The 19,257-nt window shown below is 39.4% G+C and overlaps 2 protein-coding genes across 5 annotated transcripts in view; both read right to left on the bottom strand.

The window, feature by feature from the left end:
* Positions 1 to 11: 11 nt before the first annotated feature.
* BBS7 (Bardet-Biedl syndrome 7) lies at positions 12 to 17,444 on the bottom strand. Of its 3 annotated transcripts, none has more exons than XM_038135537.1 (19): positions 17,003 to 17,444; positions 16,781 to 16,846; positions 15,488 to 15,550; positions 14,491 to 14,666; positions 13,742 to 13,928; positions 13,005 to 13,077; positions 11,972 to 12,088; positions 11,038 to 11,168; positions 10,373 to 10,457; positions 8,852 to 8,954; positions 8,087 to 8,279; positions 7,032 to 7,106; positions 5,877 to 5,942; positions 4,822 to 4,961; positions 3,725 to 3,889; positions 3,539 to 3,648; positions 3,327 to 3,430; positions 1,768 to 1,891; positions 12 to 1,455 (listed from the first exon to the last, which is right to left on the bottom strand). In XM_038135537.1, the coding sequence occupies exons 1-19, from the start codon at positions 17,036 to 17,038 to the stop codon at positions 1,322 to 1,324; spliced, it is 2,148 nt and encodes a 715-aa protein (XP_037991465.1). In that variant the 5' UTR covers positions 17,039 to 17,444; the 3' UTR covers positions 12 to 1,321. The 3 variants fall into 3 exon arrangements, with proteins under 3 accessions (XP_037991465.1, XP_037991466.1, XP_037991467.1); XM_038135538.1 differs by having other exon boundaries at positions 1,319 to 1,455; positions 1,768 to 1,899; XM_038135539.1 differs by lacking the exons at positions 12 to 1,455; positions 1,768 to 1,891 and adding an exon at positions 1,912 to 2,520.
* A 133-nt stretch (positions 17,445 to 17,577) lies between these two features.
* Positions 17,578 to 19,257, bottom strand: part of TRPC3 (transient receptor potential cation channel subfamily C member 3) — a 32,528-nt gene continuing 30,848 nt past the window's right edge. The window contains exons 12-13 of one of the 2 annotated variants that reach the window (XM_038135536.1): positions 18,556 to 18,591; positions 18,007 to 18,134 (exon numbers count right to left, since the gene is read on the bottom strand). In XM_038135536.1, the coding sequence (XP_037991464.1) occupies positions 18,581 to 18,591 (11 nt within the window). In that variant the 3' untranslated portion in view covers positions 18,007 to 18,134; positions 18,556 to 18,580. Of the gene's footprint in view, positions 18,135 to 18,555; positions 18,592 to 19,257 lie in introns of both variants that reach the window. The other variant, XM_038135535.1, reaches the window with a different exon arrangement.

The raw sequence follows: 19,257 nt of genomic DNA, 5'->3' as shown, positions 1-19,257 counted from the left end.
GACACGGGCGGACGCGGAGGGCGGGCAGCCCGCGGGGAGGGAGTGTCGCTGCCGGGGACGCCAGGCCCAGCGCCCGCCCAAGGGAGGGAGAGACGAGCCGCGGGCGTTCCCGCCGGGAAACGTGTGTGGGAAGCGAGCTGGAGCTTGGCCAGCCGTGCTCGTGAACGTGTGCCGGGAGAAAAGGAGGCTGGGGAGGGGGCAGACCTCATCACTCTCCCCAGCTCTCTGAAACGAGGGGGCAGTGAGGTGCCCGCAGCGAGGGGACAAGAGGAAATGGCCTCGGGATGAGACCATAATAATCTTTCGATTATCAAAGAATCGCAGACCCCAAAGGTACTCGTGTTCCAGCCATCCTGCTGTGGGCAGGGAAAGCTTTCATTTTAGACCAGGCTGCTCGGAGCCCCATCCAACTTGGCCTTGAACACTGCCAGGGATGGGATAGCCATAGCTTCTCCACACAACCCCATCCTCAGATGAGACAGTTAGGAAAATAATTATCACTGTTAGGGGGAATCACCATCCCTGGAGCTGTTGAAAAGGTGTCTGGATATGGTGCTGGGGGATGCGGTTTCGGGGTTACAGTGATACTGACAAGTTGATGGTGTGACCTGATGATCTCAAAGGTCTCTTCCACCCTTGATGATTCTATGTCATTTCAATGAAGTTGATCTTTTTTACTTCCAAACAGATCAGGAAGTCCACTGGCTGCTTCATCTCTTCTAATTTTAAATAAAACCAAGTGAGAAAGTAGGTGGAGTTTAGAAATGAAGCACAGGGAGGCTGGAGAAGCACTGAGGAAGTTTAATGCCATCCACTCCTAAACAAATGTGGCTTCAAATGGAGCTGTCATCAGTCTGAAATTCAGAGTTCTTCCCCCTCTGCACACACTAGCTACATCAAGTCTGGTGAGATTGTCACACCACATTCTCAGCACAACAGGAAAAACTAAGTTTGGTACAGCTTAAACAAACAGCTTTCTTCCAAATCCATCCAAGTTTCTAGAAACCAGTTTCTTCATCCATTCTTGCAGCTGGGGGACAGGCTACTCCATGTCATCTTAAACAATAGTGAAAACATTTTTGCCAAAAGGATATTTGGTGTTTACATCTGATCTTTCTTGAGCTCTTAACACTGTACATAAAACCTCTGCACACAGTAAACATACACAACAGTTTAAATCAAGTTTACTACTGTATCCTATATGATAATAAATATGAATAAAACCTAAGAGCTGACAGTACAACAAACGAGTACAAGTGTTTTTGACTTGTTACTGAAATGCCTTGGTTAAAACTACAAAAATTACTCTGCTTTTTCCTTGTCAGGCAGCATCAAAAAAAGCGATCAATCCATCTTGATCACAGCCATCCAGAATTTCCAGAAGGAGAGGAACTTTGGTTTTCACATTGGTGCCTTTAAATTTAAATTTATCTATGAAGAGATCTGTGATCATACCTGTAAAGGTAAAATTCCAGGAATTACTATTTACTTTCAGTAGGAGGTATCTTTACTTTTAACTCACGATTATGTACCAAGTATGCCAGTGGTTAGAAGAGTTTCTAAACGTCACGTTTTAAACAACAGTTTAATTGTAAACAAATCCAAGCCACTTAACTTTTATACATTCTTAAGTGCCATCCTGAATTTGAAGACAATCTTTAACCATGTCCATAAAGACAAGAATCATCTAAATATAAGCAGCTGTCTATTTCAGCCGCGTCTCTGGACATTAAGCCCCATTTAAATAAAGCTGAATTGTCAACAAACCATAAAGTCTCTCGAGATGTGCAGGTTGTCTCTTGTACTCCTCCAGCAGCTGATCTGCCTCTTCCAAAATGCTGCGGTATTTTGGGAGCAGGAAGTCCACGTTGCCTTCATGAACTTGTAATTCCTCAAAGACAGTTTAAAATGGTAAGAGGTAACAGCAGGTAAGTATCACAAGAGCAGGTAAGTAAGAAGAAATGAAGCTTAGATATGTCAGAAGGAAGTACTTCAAAGGCAAGACAATCCCCCTCTAAAGTAGCAGTGTTTTTTTTAGAGTGCCTCATTTTCTAGTCTTCTAATGAAATGCCAGATGTCACTTCATAGACTGGATTCTCAAAATCCTGCATATTTCAGCGTCCAGCTCTGAGCAGAACAGGATCACATCATGCAGACTCAAGCCTTGACCATACCTTCATTTTTAGAATAAATGAATTCCTAAAAATTGTAGCACTCAGTGAAGCTTGAAGGTAAAAGTGAATTCTGAATGTATCACTCAGTTTGTGACAGCAAAAAGTTTTGAATGCCTCTTCTAAAATGCCTCAGTCTATCAGCAGACCAATCTGGGATGGTTGATAGTACAGATCTTTTCTATCCTCCAGAGAAAGGCGCTTCTGTTCTAGACAAGAGGTAATTATGTTGTGCACTGTGAGTCTGCTGGGATAACAGCTTTCATCAATCATTAGATTATTTTACTGCCCGTCAATAAGTTGCCATCCAAAAAATGAGTGACCAAAACATTTGTCGAAGATTTGCTGTCTAAAACAAGCAAGATGTACACCACCATTATTATTGCACAAAGACAATGTGCATTAAGAATTAATTCTCTATTATTGTTTAAATCCCTGGTTTGCCCAAAAAATATGTTTAAATCCCAAACCAAGCCCAAGTTAAACTCTTTTAGTGATAATAAAAATTGACACTGTTCTCATTGGTAGCCAGCTTTTCTACTATCTGGAGAGCTCTGACAAGTATTTGATTCCCCCAAAAAGACAAAAGAGAACTGGTTGAACATTTCCACCTCCCCTCCCATTAAATAAAAAAAACCAACTTGATGATGGTGAGCTTTTGACAGGAAAATCCTGGTTGTTGGAAAAAAAGTCTAAGAGCTGAGATGAGCTGCCTAACTGGTACCTCCCAAAGGCTATTGAGTAAGGCATAAAGCAGATGATTTAGAAATTATGTGACACTGGGATGAAGTTCCAAAGCAAAGAAGTTGCATCTGGCCTGGGTGACCTAAAAAAACTATAAATGTTAGTGGGAAGACGGTCAGAAGGAGCTGGAAAATAACAGCAGGCTTGGAGAGAACATTAAATGATAAAGCTGGCTGCCCTCCTACCATCCAATTTAAGCATCTTCAGTAATCCTACATGTTATTCACTAGTTATACAGCAAAAACCAGAATTTTCCTTGAAGAAATTTGTCTCCTAGACACTTAAAATACATGCTTTAATTTAATTTAAGGAAACAGACCCCACATGACACACACCTAGCTTGAGCCCTGGTTTATTATCTGACAGCATAACCCCCCATAAAAATCAAACCCCAAGAGTTCAGATACTTACTCTCAAAGCATCTATTAAGTGCACCTTCTTGGCCAGCAGCTGCTGATACTCTAATTTAGGGTGGATAAGTTTTAATGTGTGCCTCACAGATTCTTCATTTACATCTAGAAGGGAGTAAAAAAGAACCCCAACAAGCAAATGAGTATTACATATTCCATTTATGGGAATAACAAATGAACTGAAGGACAACAAAATAGAGAAGAACTTTTTACCGTATGCTATGTTGAGATTAATCTTCCTTTTAGTAGCCTCTTTGGAAAGCACATCTTTGAGGATGGATATTGTAGAGATGTTGTCAGATTTAAAATATCCCTCACCTTTTCTATAAAAGAAGAACAATTTAAAATAAATAAACTTGAAGATGCATGCATGCATTAGGTTTAGTAATTGTATTTTACCTGTAGGTACATTCAAGCTGTGTTCCCAGGAAAGTGTTCTGAAAATAAAAGGTGATGCACTCTCCAGCAGGAGTCTTTTCAGGCACCTCAGGCAAGCAAAACACAACCCAGGAGTGAATTTCAGCAAAACTGAACTGGCCTTTGAGCATCAGTGTATTCATAGGCCTGTGACATTGTGAAATTAAAAGAGAAAAAGGACAGTTAATAGTTAAGAAGGAGGGACACTGTCCATGTAAAAAAAGTTCAGTTCCACGTGGTGGTTTCCTTTTAATGAGCACCCTGTAAAAAATCAGGTCTCTCCCTAAGTACAGATACATATTGTAGATTACAGCTGTTTTTCTGTACTTCAAAGCAGCATGCACATTCAAGTTTTACCTCCCACTAGGCATGTCAGATCTAGAAAAAAAAAACAAGTTGGAAGTTTTTGATGTCCCACTGCAAGTTGTTAAACCTGAAATTTAGGACAAAGGTAAATAACTGACAAGAGCAAATATGACTAAGACAGAGCCTCCTGTGCTGTAAACCCCAGATGTAGCATTCTTCTCAAGAACAAGGCATGGTGGAGCTCATTTGCACACTGAAGCCTTTGGTAGCCTCCCTTCAGTCTTGCAGTTTTGGTTCGAACAAGCAGATCCTTGGAGATGTTAGTGAGGCGGGCAAAAATCCATCAGAAATTGTGTAAAATACAAAACTCTTATAACAGAGACATAAAAAGTCTTGGCTCACTTTGGGGGCCAAGTTAGCTGTGAGAACAAAAATAGAGGAAAAGGGTGGAGCAGAGAATGAGGCTGAAACTGAAAAGACACAGTTACCTACAGAGGAAAGTTTCCTTTTTACCACACCCTCAGCTCTACTAACACATGGGGCTGAAATATAACCCAGGGCAGTAAAATGAGAAATAACCCCAAAACAAGAGTGGCAAGGAACCCATTTAATCCATAATTTCTATTAGGAAATCCAAGAAATGGAACTACAGGCTCAAAAGTGTATGTTAGGGGTTAGAAATTCCATACTTAAGTTTACTGAGCAAATGTTTCAGCAGCCTTGTGTAATTTTTCCCAAGTGAAAAAAAGGCATTGATTTTCCTTTGCACATACCTGTCTTGGTCAATAGAATGAGTTCTCTGGTGAAGTGAAAGTGGCTTAATTTGATATTGAAGAACTTGACAGGTTTTTGGTTGAATTCTTGGAGTTACGTATGCTTGAAGCGTCCCGTACTGTCCTTCAATCGAGCGAACCTGCAGAGAGGAAAGGAGAACCCACAGAGAAGAAGAAAAGGAAAAAGATTGTTTTACCACTCTTTGGAAATTTAGTGAATATTCAGAGTATGTTAAAGAAAGTCTCTAGTATTTCAAGAATATTCATAGTACTATATTTACTTGATAGTGCCACTATAAATAAAGCAGATGAGTTTTAGAATTAAATGGAGCATAGTCCAGTGAAGTGCTGCTGTATTAAGTGAATTAAATATTAATCAAATAACACCCTCTAACTCATTTTCTGATTAGTTAAAATAAAAAGCCTCAAAATTGAGAGTTTTACATAAACATGTATCAGATTAGGAGGCTGCAGTAAAAAAGAGAAAACCTCATGCCTGTGGGCATGCTGAGGATTTTCCTAATCAGGATTTCCTTCATTATTTCCTGTGGTGGTTGCCATAAAATATGTGAATTTGGTGGATCCTTAAAAATAAATTCCAAAACGCCCACATGCCTTTAAGTATAATAAGCATGGAATAACAGGATTGATTTGCTTCCTCTCCAAAATACAAATTGAGTCTATATTCCCTTATTAGTTCCCAATGTAACTTCCTTCAAACACTTCAGAGAGTAAACAGTGCCAGGGCTTTCTTTCCCACACCTCCCTCAGCTTTAAGTTCCACACATTGCCTTCAGAATCCTGTATTTTCCCAATCTGTGGCGTCCCCACTGCTTTCATCTTAGGGACACTCAAAAAGATCCCAGGCTCTCCTCTGACATATTTTTAGAACCCCTTAGAAATCTTAAAGACAAATAAAAAGGAACACAAGCCCCAAGTTAGAAGGTCTCAGGAAAGAAATAGCAGTAGAAATTGGACTGATCCACGTAGAGAACTCTTCATTCCAAAGCAGGACTAACCATTAATTTTATGGAACATATTTTTGAGCATTTTACCTTAAGTTCAAGTCTTGTAGTATTTGCTTGGCATCTGTAAGTTGCAAGAAGAAAGTTGCTATTTGGCTGAAAAAAGGAAAAAAAAAAGGAAATAAATAGGAAATTTTCCTAAATAGGAAAATAATACAGAATAGGTCTGTGGATTCACAAAATTTCTACTGGTCTGTTCTAACAGTAGCTATTTTACAGTGAAGTTTTTGCTATGCATGCACAGCTATTTACAAGAGTTAAATATAAAAAAGCAATCCTTGGTTCCCCTGAACGTTCCAATTAGTTTTAATTATGATAGAGTTAAAAAAAATAAAAATCTCTCTGTAAGGAGAATACAGCCAAAGCTTCTTACACTCTTTAATATCTCTACAAAGATTACATAGATACCTACTTTTCATCTGAAAAATGGATGTCAGCCTGCACCACTCATCTGCAAAATTAGTGCAACATTCAACAACTAAAGCAGGATCAGTAAGAAAATACACCCCAAAAAGTGCTAAGTTAATTATTACAAATGGCACAAAACCTAAAATAAAAAGCTGATTTCTGGGAGCTCCAGGGCAGAACAATGATGTGCAAATTCAGTTCTTAAAACTAAGATAAAGGACTGTTGGAAAAGAAAAGATTTTACAGAAGATTTTCATAAATCCTAAGGTAGTTTCAGGATTTTCTCCCCGGCCCTCAGTGTCAATAGTAATTCTGGAACTATTTAAGTCTGTAGTTATTGCATATGAAAAAAGGCATGCAAACATTTGACTCCCCACACAGCAGAACTGTGGCATTGTAAAGATATTTTTTAGGAATTAACTAAGAAATGTTACACTTTTCACCTAAATTACTTGGAAGTAAATGCACAAATCTATGAAATGCAGAGAAGAGAGCAATACTGAATGTGTCTCTCACAATCCTCCTAAGGAACAAAAATAAAAGAAGAGAGCAGATATTTTTGCATATTTAGGTTTGCCTTACGTCAGGACCTGCCTTTATCTCCTAATTCTGCAGTACCTCTAAAGAAGCTGTGCTCTCCACAATTACCAGATAAGTAGTTTAACTGAATGTATTTTAAATCAGAGATACATAAATCCAAGTTCTATTTTTACTACACAATATTAAGAGTTTCCATCACGCCGTCTCTCCAGACATCGCCTCCTCGGTTTCACTCACCTCAGAATCACAGCTGCTAAAACTAACAACGGCAGAATTTTTATCCACATCCAGCAAGTCTAGTGGGACATCACTCTGCAGAACACAGGAGGAAGGAAAAAGAAAGAGCTTACATTCCTGAGTAGCTCCAAGTGCATTTATCCTCTAACTGTCATCAAGCTTTGTAACAAGGGAGAGGCAAGGAGATTGCTTCATCTCAGAGGCAAAAGCCTAACAGACATGCAGCTTACTACTTAATCCTGGAGTAGCATGATGAGCTTTCTCTTATTCCCTTACAGAGTCCTGAACTCCTGGGGGGCTGGTTTACCACAATGTCAGTGTAAAATCTGTAACTGTCTTTCAGGCATGAAAGGTAGATTAAACAATTTCATGATTTCTCATTTAGTTAGGGAAACATCTGATATTATACTGTGGCAAATTAGCTGGAGCTTAGCACTGCTCTGTAACATCCTTAATAAAAACATGATTTTTATTCAGACGTGAAAAATAAATTCCTGCAATACTTCTTTCCCATTTGTTATAGAAAAACCGCCTCATAAATTCCTCCTTGTCACATTTTTCTCCTCCTGCATTTCCCAAAACAAGGTAATTCCGTACTGCTACTCTTTCTGACTACCAAAGAAGGCATTAATTTCAGCTGATACAGTAGGAGGAATAATTAATTCAGGTTGCTGTAATGGGCAGGACTATTTCTCCCCAGATGCACACAAATCAGACACTGTTCCACACTGGAAGTGAACAGGTGGCCCATAACATTCTGAAATTAATTTTCCACTACAGAGGGCACTTAACTGGCGAGTGAGGATGTGCGCCTCATTTAATTGGTGTTTAAATTAGGACATGCAAAAGCAAACACAAAGTTACAAAGAAATTTTGTGTTACAGCAGCCACTTTGGTCTATTTTGGTAAAGTTGCCCTGCTCAACATGAATTCGTTGTATTTGCTCCCTAACAAGCACGTCCTTAAGATGCTGTAACTTGGCTTTTTGAATTAGAAAGTCTCTGAGTGTTTTATTTATGCATCAAGAAAGCCAAAAAGAACAAAGCCCCACTGACCTGCACCAGGACATTATCTATGGCTGTCTGCACCTCCAAGATGAGGCTGTAGCTGGCATCATCCTTGTTCAGTGTGAACTTGTCATTGACACTGAAGGCAGGTACTGAGGAAACTGCAGTGCTGGAGTGAGAGGACTGCTGGTATTTCTCCCGTTCCTGAAGTACTTTTATCTGCAATTGCTCCAATTCATTCCTAGAAAAGGGAAACCACTCATAATGTCTTCCAAAAAGGCAACTATAGAGCTACCCTAGAAATCAAACAGTTTAAACGTGCAAGGCAATCATGTTTATCTCCTGTCCTCAATTTTCCAGCCAGAAGTGACTGATGGCTCCCCTCAGATGTACTTAGCAAAGATAAAATATAAACTCTATCACATGGACACGTGGATTTTACATGTTCCTTGCCAAAAGAGGTTTTTGAGACACAGGAAAAGACAAACTTTTTCCTTTAAGAGTACAGTGCCTTTTGAATAATATGGTAGTGACTTCTTTCCTGCCATCATTTAGAAGCTATAGAGCAGCAAGGAAGAAAGGAATTTTATCTTGCTGATACTGAGGTAGAAAGCATTAGGATATCATCATGTGAAGGCAAGATAGAAAAAGACTGTGAAATGAGGCTGCTAGTCATTTCTACTTTCAAAAGGTTTGGTTCTACTTCTAGATATATTAGTGATAAAGAAAATCCAGTGAGATAGGAAGGAGAGATGACATTTCAGCTTTTAACATTTCCATTCTTCCATTTAAATTTCTTTCTAGCACAATTACCTTAAGGATGAAATCTTGTTCTGCATTTCTTGACTTAATTTAAGTTCTTCACCTGATCCACCTTCTCTATGGACAGGTTCTGTAGTCAGTCCTGTCAGCCAGCCTAAACCAATATATGAAGTTTATATTCCTTGTAAGCTAAAAAGAAAATTCTACACTCAGCTACTCTATGTGTGGAGAGATGTTTGTTCCACACACTGGGTAGAGAGAATTGAGCCAAATTTAATCCTTTTTTGTAGGATTAATCCTAGACACTGAGCACCATTTTTTAATGGGTTTCATGCTTAAATTCAAAAACATGACTCTTTTTTCATTAAGTACTTTGAGCAATAAATTCCTCTTTAACAGTTTTTAACTGAGCAGTTGGATTTTTTCTCACAAAACCTTGAATTACTGGCAGTACTGAAAACAAAACAAAAGCTGTGCAATGTGTTTACAGCAAACTGGATGCTGCTCAGTGGGCTTAGAGGTTGGATGCTGCTGCTTGAAAAAAAAGTTATACTTTTGCTTACCAAGTTACATTTATTTATAAAAGCAAATACTAATTGATTATATTCTGATACCTCAGGCATGATATGCACACATGAATGGGTGCTTATAGCTCTGGTTCCCTGCCAAAATCAGTCTAGTGCACATCCTACCAGAATTCACCTTTGAAAGCTCACAGGAGAACATGGGCTTTCACTTTTTCCCTTTCTTCTATGATCCATGGATCTTCACAATATTTCCACTAAAAGAAGCCACAAAGGACTTAGGCTGCAACATTACCAAGTACTGCCACTCATACCAGATCACTTCATATGAGGTCAGGTGCAAGGGTTATTTGATCACTCAAACATATTTAAAAGAGGGACTTGGAACACCATTATTTCTCAGTAACTGACTGAGGATTGCATCTTGCCAAACGACATGAATTTCATTACAAGAAGTTTCAATAGGTTAAATTTTGGCACTGAAGGTAACTAAAGGGAGAGAATTAGCAATATTTTAGCTCTCAGCAGCGGACATATGCAGCATGTTTATCATGGCCTCTGTCACAAACAGGCCAATAGCTCAAGACTTACAGAAGAGCTGCAGAGATGCCTCACACAGGGGAGCTTTATTTCCTACTAAGATCAAAATCAACCCTATTTAAAGCACTGTGAAGCTGAAAAGGAATGAAATGACATAAAAGACGGGAAAATAAAATAAAAACATGCTGCTATATCACAATTTTTCATATATATTAAAAATCATAAATAATTCCTTCAGACATATTCATTAATTCATCACATTAAGGCAGCAGTTTATACCAAAATATAGTCAGCCACTGTGTTACACATGATGAATATCTTAAGATGTAAAATCCCCACAGTTTAAGTGTAGGAAACTTTTTACAAATGTAAATATTAAATCAGAAGAGATCTTTTCAACACAAAATTTTAAGAGATGTGAGTTGCAACACATCCCAACAAGATAACCTGCTTCATTTTATCCCCTCACCATACATGGCATTTATTGTGTCAATGATATGAAGCTTACCTGAGTATGTTGCTGCTAAAATTTCATCATAGCCATCTTTTCCCACACAGCCACCCTGGATTGATGCAATGCTCTCTGATAAAGCCTTCAAATAAACACATTCAGGCAGAGAGAAATATCACTGCACTCAGTTTAGAAGCTTTTAGAAGATTGTGCTCCACACAGCAAACATATTGAAAAGTTGAAAGCAAAACACTGATAGACAGTGTTTTTCCAGCAGAAATTAGCAATCTGACTGAAGTGAAATGATCCCTCTGGATCAAATGACTATTTTAAACAACTGATAACCAAAGTGATTATGCCCAGTGAAGCCCTGGCAGCTTCCATTTATTAACCTGTAAATCACAGACTATACACAACACTCTTGGGTTTTTCACTCAGGCAGCAACTCTGTATTAGGTTTCACCCAGCAGTCAACTAAGCCAAAGCTTTAACACACACTCTCTACATTGTTTTGATTTTTGCTCAAATCACAACTACTTCACTTTCTGGTTCTTACATGTTACCATACTGATTTCAAGTTCATACTGTCAACGTTACAAACCTCTTAAATTAAAACCAAACCACGTACGTTAGCAGTAACGATCATGTAAGTTTGGAAATACAGATTTTTATTTTTAATTAATGGGCTTTTTTCCAGCAGAGTATGAAGAATGAGGACTTACATAATCATGTCGAAGGACAGGATCATCAGCACTCTCAAAGTTATAAATCTCTATCATTCCATCATCTCGTCCAACAAGTAATTCCTTAACTCCATCTCCCAGAATGTCAAAACTATCAATGCACAGAATACCTAATGAAGAAGAAAACAAAGCCATTTGCTTCATCTTTATTAGTTTATGATACAATAATGCACAGGCCACACTCAGTTACACAGAAAGAGAGTCCTGGCCAGCTTTTAATGAGATTTCTGGATGAGTCCTCGAAGCTGAAGTCCCTCCCCTGTGCTTCAGGTTTAAGGTTAACTTTTTTGGCTCCATATTTCACAGAAAGACTAAGGACATGCCAGGAAGCATTTTAAGAAAATAATGTGGAGATAACTCTTATAATTAAATAAAAATGTATTTATACATTCCATTCCTGATCCTGTCCTTTACAAAGCAGTAGGAGCTAACAGATGTTCCAGAAGCAGCACACCAAGGCTAAAACTGGAAAAGTTTTGATCAGTTATTGTGGAGACACATTCCACCTTCAGACAAAACCCTTCATTATGACTTTTAAGAGACCTTAAAACCACTGTACATCTCATAAGTTTGGCAGATGTATTTGCCAAATATACACACACTTAGAAATAGAAAAATGATAAACATCTCAATCGTATTTGAATCAACACTGTTTTATAAACACCATTTTAAAATAGTGTAAAAACAAAAGTTTGAAATAATATGAACACAAAATCCAAAGCAAGACAAACTGATTCAAATTATTTGTCAGAAAATCAGAGGAATGAAGGAGACCTTAGTCATATTAATATCATATAATCACAATATGTCTCCAAAGTTATCTATGAATAGGATTTCCTGATTACCCTACTCTTAACAAAGCCTCAGGTATGCTGGAAAGCTAAAGAGTGAGAAATTGAGACACATGACATACCTCCTCTCTTCTTTTCATTTCCAATTTCCCACCTTGGTATTGCCTTGGTACCAGTAGCCTGGATGAGACCCAATTTCCCATCAGAGGTCCCATACACAATTTCTTCCCCAGAATCACCTGTACACAAAAAGTGAATTTAAAATTGATAAAATCAAGCACACCAACTTCAAAATGTTGTGTAGTTACACTCTGCAGCCCATGGCAAAAGAAAACACTGAATTAGTGACGTGCAATGGAACTGTCAGGCTTCAAACCTGAAAACAAATCCATGAAAACTGCACCAACCTGATCATTTCCCTGCGGCTATCACTATTCTGTGTTTGGCTGCACTTGAGTTCTGCCTAAAAACCAGTCAGAATTGATTACTATATAATTCAGCAAAGTTAGGCTGAAGTATAAAGGCCATTCAATGGACTTTACAGAAGAAAAACAGAGAAATCCTTTAACAACACACACCCAGCAGTGAACGTTGTGCCAAAATTTCAGCAATTAAGAACTACTTTTCCAAACCAGCACTGGATGTTTGTCACACAATCTAACTGAAACTAAATTAAGCACCAGATTAACACCCTAAAGCGGTTTCTATGAGGTTAGAGCAGATTAGCAGGAAGGATGATCAAAACTATTTTAAGTTTGAACCCTCCAGTCTTAGTTTATGTTAGCTCTACTCAATATTCTTGTCCATCCATGTATTCCAGTTACGGAAATCCATGTGTAAGAGAAACACAAACCCAAAATCTGATCATGGCCCCCAAAAGCCCAGTTTGTTTTTACACAATGAGACCTCTCAGACCTCACTAGTGTTGTAAGAGGCCTTCAATTAAATGTGAATATAATTTGGAACTGTCTAAACCAGTCATATTTCCATGTCTATTTACATGTAAAAAAATTACCTCCCATAGTCACTTTTCTGCTGCATTTTTAACATCAGCTTTGAAATCAAGACAAAACAATTAACAAAGATAAGCTACAAAATCTTAAAAATATAGTAAAATAATATTATTAATTATGTGTATATTCAAAGTCTTGTTACCCCCATTTCCATTGCTCAGAGCAAGAACAGTAGGTGGTCCAGGAAGTTCTACTTCATACAGCAAATCAGATCCCTCAAGACAAAGAGAACAATCTTAAAAAAAACCCCAAAAAACCCACAACCAAAACAAGAAAAAAAAAAAACCCAAAACACCAGCCACATACCAAACCAAAGCCCCACAATGAAAAAATTATTATGGATCATACTAAAAGGTAATATTTACTTATTCAAACTCCTATGGAAAAACCATTTCTAAGCCAAAACCAGGGTGAAGTCTGTAGAAATAAAGCATAGGACTCTCGATATGTTATTATCATTAAAAATGATCCAGGAACTCATCTGGCAATTTAATTTGTTAAACCGCTTAGTATCACTCAAGACTTGTTGCAACAGTAATTGACGAGAGCATGAATTCCCAAAGTGATAAAGACTTCAGGAAATTAAATGTGTATGTGAGCACTTTTAGGTAGAAGGGACCAATTTGTCATCAAATTCCACCTATGAATTCCAAAGCCTGTTTATAGTGGTTTCATTAATCCTCATTTTTTAGAAGTTTATGGTGATGATTTTCCTTTTAAAAAACCTCAGAAAGGGAATACACCAGCAGCAACACTCCCAAGTAAGCCACAATACACTGATCCTTATGATGTTTAAGCCCTGCTGATATGTACTCCCTTAATAATTAGTCCAATTCCATAGCATCCATACATAAAACATAAAGAAGGAGGCATTGGAACCTTTAACACTCTGAGCACTCTGTCCTGACATGCAAGCACCGGTGTGATGCAGTTCACTTTGTCTACAGGAAGGCAGAGAACATCGTTGATTTTATCTCCTGATAGGAAGTAGTGCTGGTCCTTGCAGTCACAGTAATGGTTATAGATGTAGCTTGCACAGAGAAAGAGATCTGCTCCTGAAATGTACCTGAGGAGAAGAAAACACTTCTTGTAGCATCTTGCTGCAGCAGGAGTCCTCTATGCTTTTATGCCTTACTATGCTCGCAGCTCCAAGGTATTATGGGGCACTGCAAGCTGTTCCAGCTTTTAGAGCTCCTTATAGACACTAAAAACATGTGGTTTCTACAGCTCCCACATTTCCACTATGTCTTGAGGTAAATGCCTAAGAATATGTTTACAGAAATTTCATTACTCTATATTTGATGCTGATTTGTCTATGGCAGCATCTTACAACACAATCCAAAAAAGATTTTGCTCCAGGAGCTATGTGGACAGGACACACTGTGGCAATAACCCCAGTTCTGCTCACACAGATTTTGCACTGCTGTGAGTGCCTCCAGAGCACTCTCAGTTCCCCCCACGCTTCCAAGACTTCTCCATGATATTTCAAATTCCTCCTACAGGTCGCAGCACAAGCTGAAGCTGGACTGGCACTTAGCATCACCTACACAATAGGCTTAAAATTATTGCATAAAATCATAAACTAACCATCTGCTACAGCTGTCAAAAATGCAAAATATCATACATACATAGCTTTGATGCTTTCAGTAAGGTTAGTTTCAAAGGAAAGAAACTGCTTCCCTCTTTTTGTGAAACCTCTGACTTCGGATCCTACAGCCACAAAAATTTTCTCTTGTGGCGTATTAAGAGCTCCTCCCAGCTCCAGTCTGGAGATCTTTTGTCCTGGCAGTGTCTTGAACACTGGCTGTCAACAGAAAAGCAATTTTCATCACCATAATATCATATTTATACTAATCTTTTAATATAAAGGATAAGAAATTTCTTTCCAATTTCTGGCAAAACTAAGATGCAATGGGTTGTACACAGACAAAAATAACCTGTATATTTATTTCAGAATCACACAGCAACCAAGCATTTTATGAGTAATAAAAAAAAAAAAGCTTTAAAACATAATAAATTAAGAATTCATTACTTCAGTGTTATTTCTTCATCCATGGGAAAAATTCAGCACTGCTGTCAGCTGTTTTGTTTGTGCTTTGTTTTTTATTTTAAAGAAAAAACACACACACACTCCCTCCCTCTCACATGTTACCTTCTTATTCCAGAAGTCTACATTGATTTATTTGTATTGCTATAGAATACTTAAGAGCTAACAACCAACTTCCTGGAGAAGAAAACCCATGAATTTATTTTTTTTTATTGAGCTGGGCATAAAAAGCAATCAGTTTGTCCAAATCCCTAAGGTGATTTAATGAATCTCTGCAGGTTTTTGTCCTGTTACAATAACTGTGCGTAGGCTTAAGCCCAACTTAGCAGAAGTGCAAAATATGTGGAAATTACTTTTTTTTTTCCACATTAGTTTTTGACTCTGTAACTGTGGAGGATCCTGTGCTTGACCAGGCATGAGATCAGCATGCCCTCACCACAGTTAGGCATCAGGCCACAGCTCTACTTAGACACCTTCCACCGGCATCTTATTTGTCACATCAATAAAAAATCAACTTTCAAAGTTCACAGGGAAGAACATTCCAAAAATAAAATTTTAAATGGAACATTTCCACTTACCACAGCTTCGCCCTTTTTTATGCCAAAACACGTAACGACCCCATCCTGATCTCCAACAACCACCTTCAAGAGTATAATACATTGTTATTTTTTTATTACACACACAAATGTGGTTTTACATAATGCTCTTCCTGTATTCATAGAAACACAGAATGGTTTGGAAGGACCATTGGAAGGGACATTAAAGATCACTGAGCTCCAGCCCCTTGCCAGGGGCAGGGACACCTTCCACTATCCCAGGTTGCTCAAGTTCCATCCAACCTGACCTTGAACTCTTCCAGGGATGGGGCAGCCACAGCTTCTCTGGGTAACCTGTGCCAGGGCCTCACCACCCTCACAGGGAAGAATTTTATCCTAATATTTAACCTAAACTGATTCTTTTGTCAGTTTGAAGCCATTCCCCCTTGTCTGGTCACTACATGCTATTGTAAATATTCCCTCTATTATAAAATTAATGATATTTTCATATATTTAAGGACTCAAAATTCTAGAGTACTTAATTACATATGGGAGTATAAAGATCTATATAAAATGCTAGAAATATGATGTTGAACAGCAGTTCAAGTACAGTCATTTACAAACCTTTCCCTGCTTCTACTTGTAAATGCTGGCAACCATGAGGTGAAGATGTATTTGGGAAAAGTTGTGTTTTCACACTAAGACTTTACTACTGAAGGAAAAGAAAAATGCAGCTATTTATATTGAGTTTCCCTAACAAGGTTTCCTAAATTTGAATTTATATTAAGAAGAACCTAAAAAGAAATATTTCATAGAGTCATCAAGGTTGGAAAAGACCTTTAAGATCATGAAGTTCAACCATCAAGTTGTCACTATTACTGTAACCCCTAAACCATGGCACCCAGTGCCAGACACCTCTTAAACACCTCCAGGGATGGTGTCTCCACCAGCTCCCTGGGCAGCCTATTCCAATGCTTGACCATCCAGTAAAATAATATTTTTAATACCTAATCTGAATCTCCCTTGTCTCAGCTTCAGGCCATTTCCTCTAGTCTTAAGTATTAGTAAAACCAAAATAGAGAAATATGCAAAAACTCCCTTGTGGTTTCAGCAACGCCATAAACTACAAAAATTCCTTCCCGGTTCTGAAGTTTTCCAATCGTAAATTCAGAAATTTTTTTCAATTTTTCTCCTAAAAAAGGTTTTCCAAACCCCCAAAATGGGGTTGCACAGTCTTTCCCTATGACGTCCTATATCTGAGGGAACTCTGGAGACGATCAACGATAGCGTTAGGCACAGGACAGGAGAGGCAGCGAAGCACCAGGCGGTCGGTACCTTCTGCGTGGCCTTTTTCCCGGAGGCGGGCAGCAGCCTCATCGTCTTCTGCGCCGTGACTCCCACCTGTGGATGCAAGGGACGCTGCAGAGCGGGGCCCGGAGCGCCGGGACGCGCCTCGGGCCGCTCGCAGGCCCCGCCGCCCGGCCGCCTCTCGGCGCCGGGCGGGCCGTGGCGCCTCGTCCCCTTGCCGGAGCACTACCGGGGGGCTGTCGTGCCCACCTGCAGGTAATCCACGCGTGCCAGGCTCAGCTCCATCGCTCCCGCGGGACGCGCGTCCCTCCCGCGGGCACGGCGCGCCCGCCGCCCGTCACCGCGGCAACCTCCGCGCGGGGCCCGCCTCCCATTGGCTGGGCGGGCGGGCGGAGGGCGGGGCCTCGGCCAGACGGGCGCTGCGATTGGTTGGAATGCGGCGGGGCGGGGCGAGGGGCGGGGAGAGCCGGGAGAGCCGCGGGGCGGGCCCCGCGGGAACGGCGGCGAGCGGGATCCCGGGCTCGGTGCCGAACCGTACGGGAGGAGTGGTTTGTTTAACAACGAAGCCAAAAACACCTGCCCTGCACGGGGTCTGAGTTTAAAAAAAAAAATCCTGACTCTCCGCAGTGTAAATACACTGAATTAAGAAAGGGTCGGTGCGGGTACGTGTATACACAGACATGATAAATAGCGCTGCTGCCATTACATTCCCACTTACCTGGTTCTCAGCAATTCCTTGTGGTCATAACCATGAGTTCTGGGCTTACACGCGTTACTAGCACCACTAATAAAGACCAAAGATTTCAAGTAATCCTCCACTCATCTCTAGTTGGTTTATTGTAGTATGAAAAATCCTATTTTGTACCTGGACACTGCAAGGAACAGAGTATTACGCTGTATCTGTTAATTTTTTGTCTTGCAAATTTAGTGCAAAGAATTCTCCATATGTAATCATAAACCTGTTAAAATATCAGCAATTGATACCATTATACCTTTTTAATGCATAAATGCAAAAAAAAAAAGTTACGATAGTTCTTGCTTTTAGACAATTAAAATGAAGAGAGCAATCTTTTTGTGGTGAGTTAATAAAAGTTCCTAAGACTAAATTCCAGAGAAGCTGTACATAAAGTTATTTAGTGCTAAAAATCTACAATACATTTTTTTCAAGTATAAGATACTGAAATATTATTGCCAATAAATAGTTGTGCTGTAGTCAAAGCCACGGTTCCTTTGTTGAATCATTCACATCTCAGCATATTAGGATTCAGTTTCTCACTGAGTTTATGTATTAAAATTGCCAACTCTTCTGTCGCTTGGGACTTATCCTCCAACAGTTCATAGCGAAGACTGGAGATGTCCTGTTTGATTTCCTTTAATTCACCTGCGTTAATAATGGAAAGAAACGCTTGTTAGCCAAGTTTAACATGCACTGAATGCTCTTCTGTTAAGTCAGTGCCTATTTCAGATTATCATCCCAAAATGTTCACGAAAGCAGGGACAGGATGGGTCAAGAGGATTTACCTCATCTTCATTCTCACTGAGATGTGTCTCCAGCCCTAAATAGCACCGAAGGAATTTTAACAGTTCATTGGGGTCTCGCATTGTGCTCCACGTGTATTCACAACACCAAGGATTCCCAAAGGGCTGTACAAAGGTTAATGAATTAATCACACCAACACTGCTCAACAGCTGGTAAATATTAGTATCCCCTTTTTAGAGAGAAAAGGAAAAGAGGTTTTTTTCTGAAGAGATGTGCCAAAATCACAAAGGAAAAGTGTGGCAGAGCTGGCAGTAAAACTCACAGCTTCTGAGTCTCTCTCCTCTTCCTTACCAACATCCTTGGAATTAGAAAAAGTCAACCAATTGAACACGATGTTATAATTTGACACAAATACAAAAAACACATTAAAACAAAGACAGCTGTCAAAGCCAGGCTCGTAATAAGCAGCAGCATGTTTTGCCTTGTAGGATATTCAGTTTTAGAGCAAAAGCTTTAAAAAATGTTCAAATAATGTTCTTCCAGTGAGTGTGAGGGTTGTGAATTCTTACACAGCATCTGCCTTGGGAAATCATTTGTCATGTACAAAATAAAAGAGTATGAAGAGACACCTAAATTCTCTAGTGATGCAGAACAGGGAAAATCTCTAGACTTTTGTTAAAGTTGTTGCAGTACATAGAAATGCCAATGTTTTCTGCTTAGGGTATAGCAGACTTCAAGAATTGTGTCTTCAGAGGCTGGGTCTCTGCTTTGGTACCAATGAGATGCTCAGGACACAGAGCACTTGGCTGTGCAGCTGAAGAGTGAAACTCAAGAACTCAAGGGTTACTTGCCCTGCTTAAAGTGGACTTTCATCTACAAAACCTGGTGCCAAAGCCAGAACGATGATGTCAGTAAACCCTGATTCTTCTGCACTGTCTTTCTAATTTAAACACATCTCTGCCAACACCAAAGTGGCATCAGGGACCTGGAAAGGGCTGGCACTGCTGGTGACAGAACAGTCTTT

This window comes from Motacilla alba, chromosome 4, assembly GCF_015832195.1.
Source record: "Motacilla alba alba isolate MOTALB_02 chromosome 4, Motacilla_alba_V1.0_pri, whole genome shotgun sequence".
Taxonomy (NCBI): Eukaryota; Metazoa; Chordata; class Aves; order Passeriformes; family Motacillidae; genus Motacilla; species Motacilla alba.
The sequence above is the reverse complement of the archived record's forward strand: the minus strand, read 5'-3'. Positions and strand labels throughout refer to the sequence as shown.